This window comes from Antrostomus carolinensis, unplaced genomic scaffold, assembly GCF_000700745.2.
Source record: "Antrostomus carolinensis isolate BGI_N321 unplaced genomic scaffold, ASM70074v2 scaffold28661, whole genome shotgun sequence".
Lineage (NCBI taxonomy): Eukaryota > Metazoa > Chordata > Aves > Caprimulgiformes > Caprimulgidae > Antrostomus > Antrostomus carolinensis.
The window spans coordinates 10,422-10,861 of record NW_010295289.1 but is presented as its reverse complement, the minus strand read 5'-3'; the positions used below and the strand labels follow the sequence as shown (position 1 = coordinate 10,861).

General features: G+C 51.1%; 1 protein-coding gene across 1 annotated transcript in view; it reads left to right on the top strand.

Annotated features, from left to right (window-relative positions):
* Positions 1 to 4: 4 nt before the first annotated feature.
* The window catches only part of MRPS11 (mitochondrial ribosomal protein S11), a gene marked incomplete at its 5' end in the record, with an annotated part of 3,515 nt that continues 3,079 nt past the window's right edge, over positions 5 to 440 (top strand). Inside the window, 2 exons of the mRNA XM_010177947.1 lie at positions 5 to 72; positions 307 to 396. Of these exons, the coding sequence (XP_010176249.1) occupies positions 5 to 72; positions 307 to 396 (158 nt within the window). The remainder of the gene's footprint in view (positions 73 to 306; positions 397 to 440) is intronic.

Here is a 440-nt window from a genome sequence, read left to right as displayed (position 1 = left end):
CCAGAGCCTGCAGGATGCTGCGGGGGCGGCGGCAGCGAAGGAGGCGGAGGATCAGAGCGCGACCGACCTGAGGTGAGACGGGCAGGCCGCGCCGGGAGGGCTCAGCCCTTTGCCGGCCCTTTGCCTCTTGCTGGGAGGTTTTATCGCCCTCGGTGTTTTTTTCAGCTAAAAGTGACTTGACTCCATCACAAACTCAGCTTGGGCCTTTCAGAGACTTCATTCCTTCTTTCTTCCTCAATATGAAATAAAAGTTTGCAAAATTTTTAAAGAGTTGAGTGCCTTCTAACTCTTTGTTTTGCTCCTCAGCCCTTTAATCCTGCAGAGGAGCTCAATGAGATGGGATGGAAAGGTCTATGAAGAGATCCCAATAGCTCACATCAAAGCCACGTACAACAAGTAAGCAAATGAGCTGCTCCATTCCGGCTGTGCTGCAAAATCAA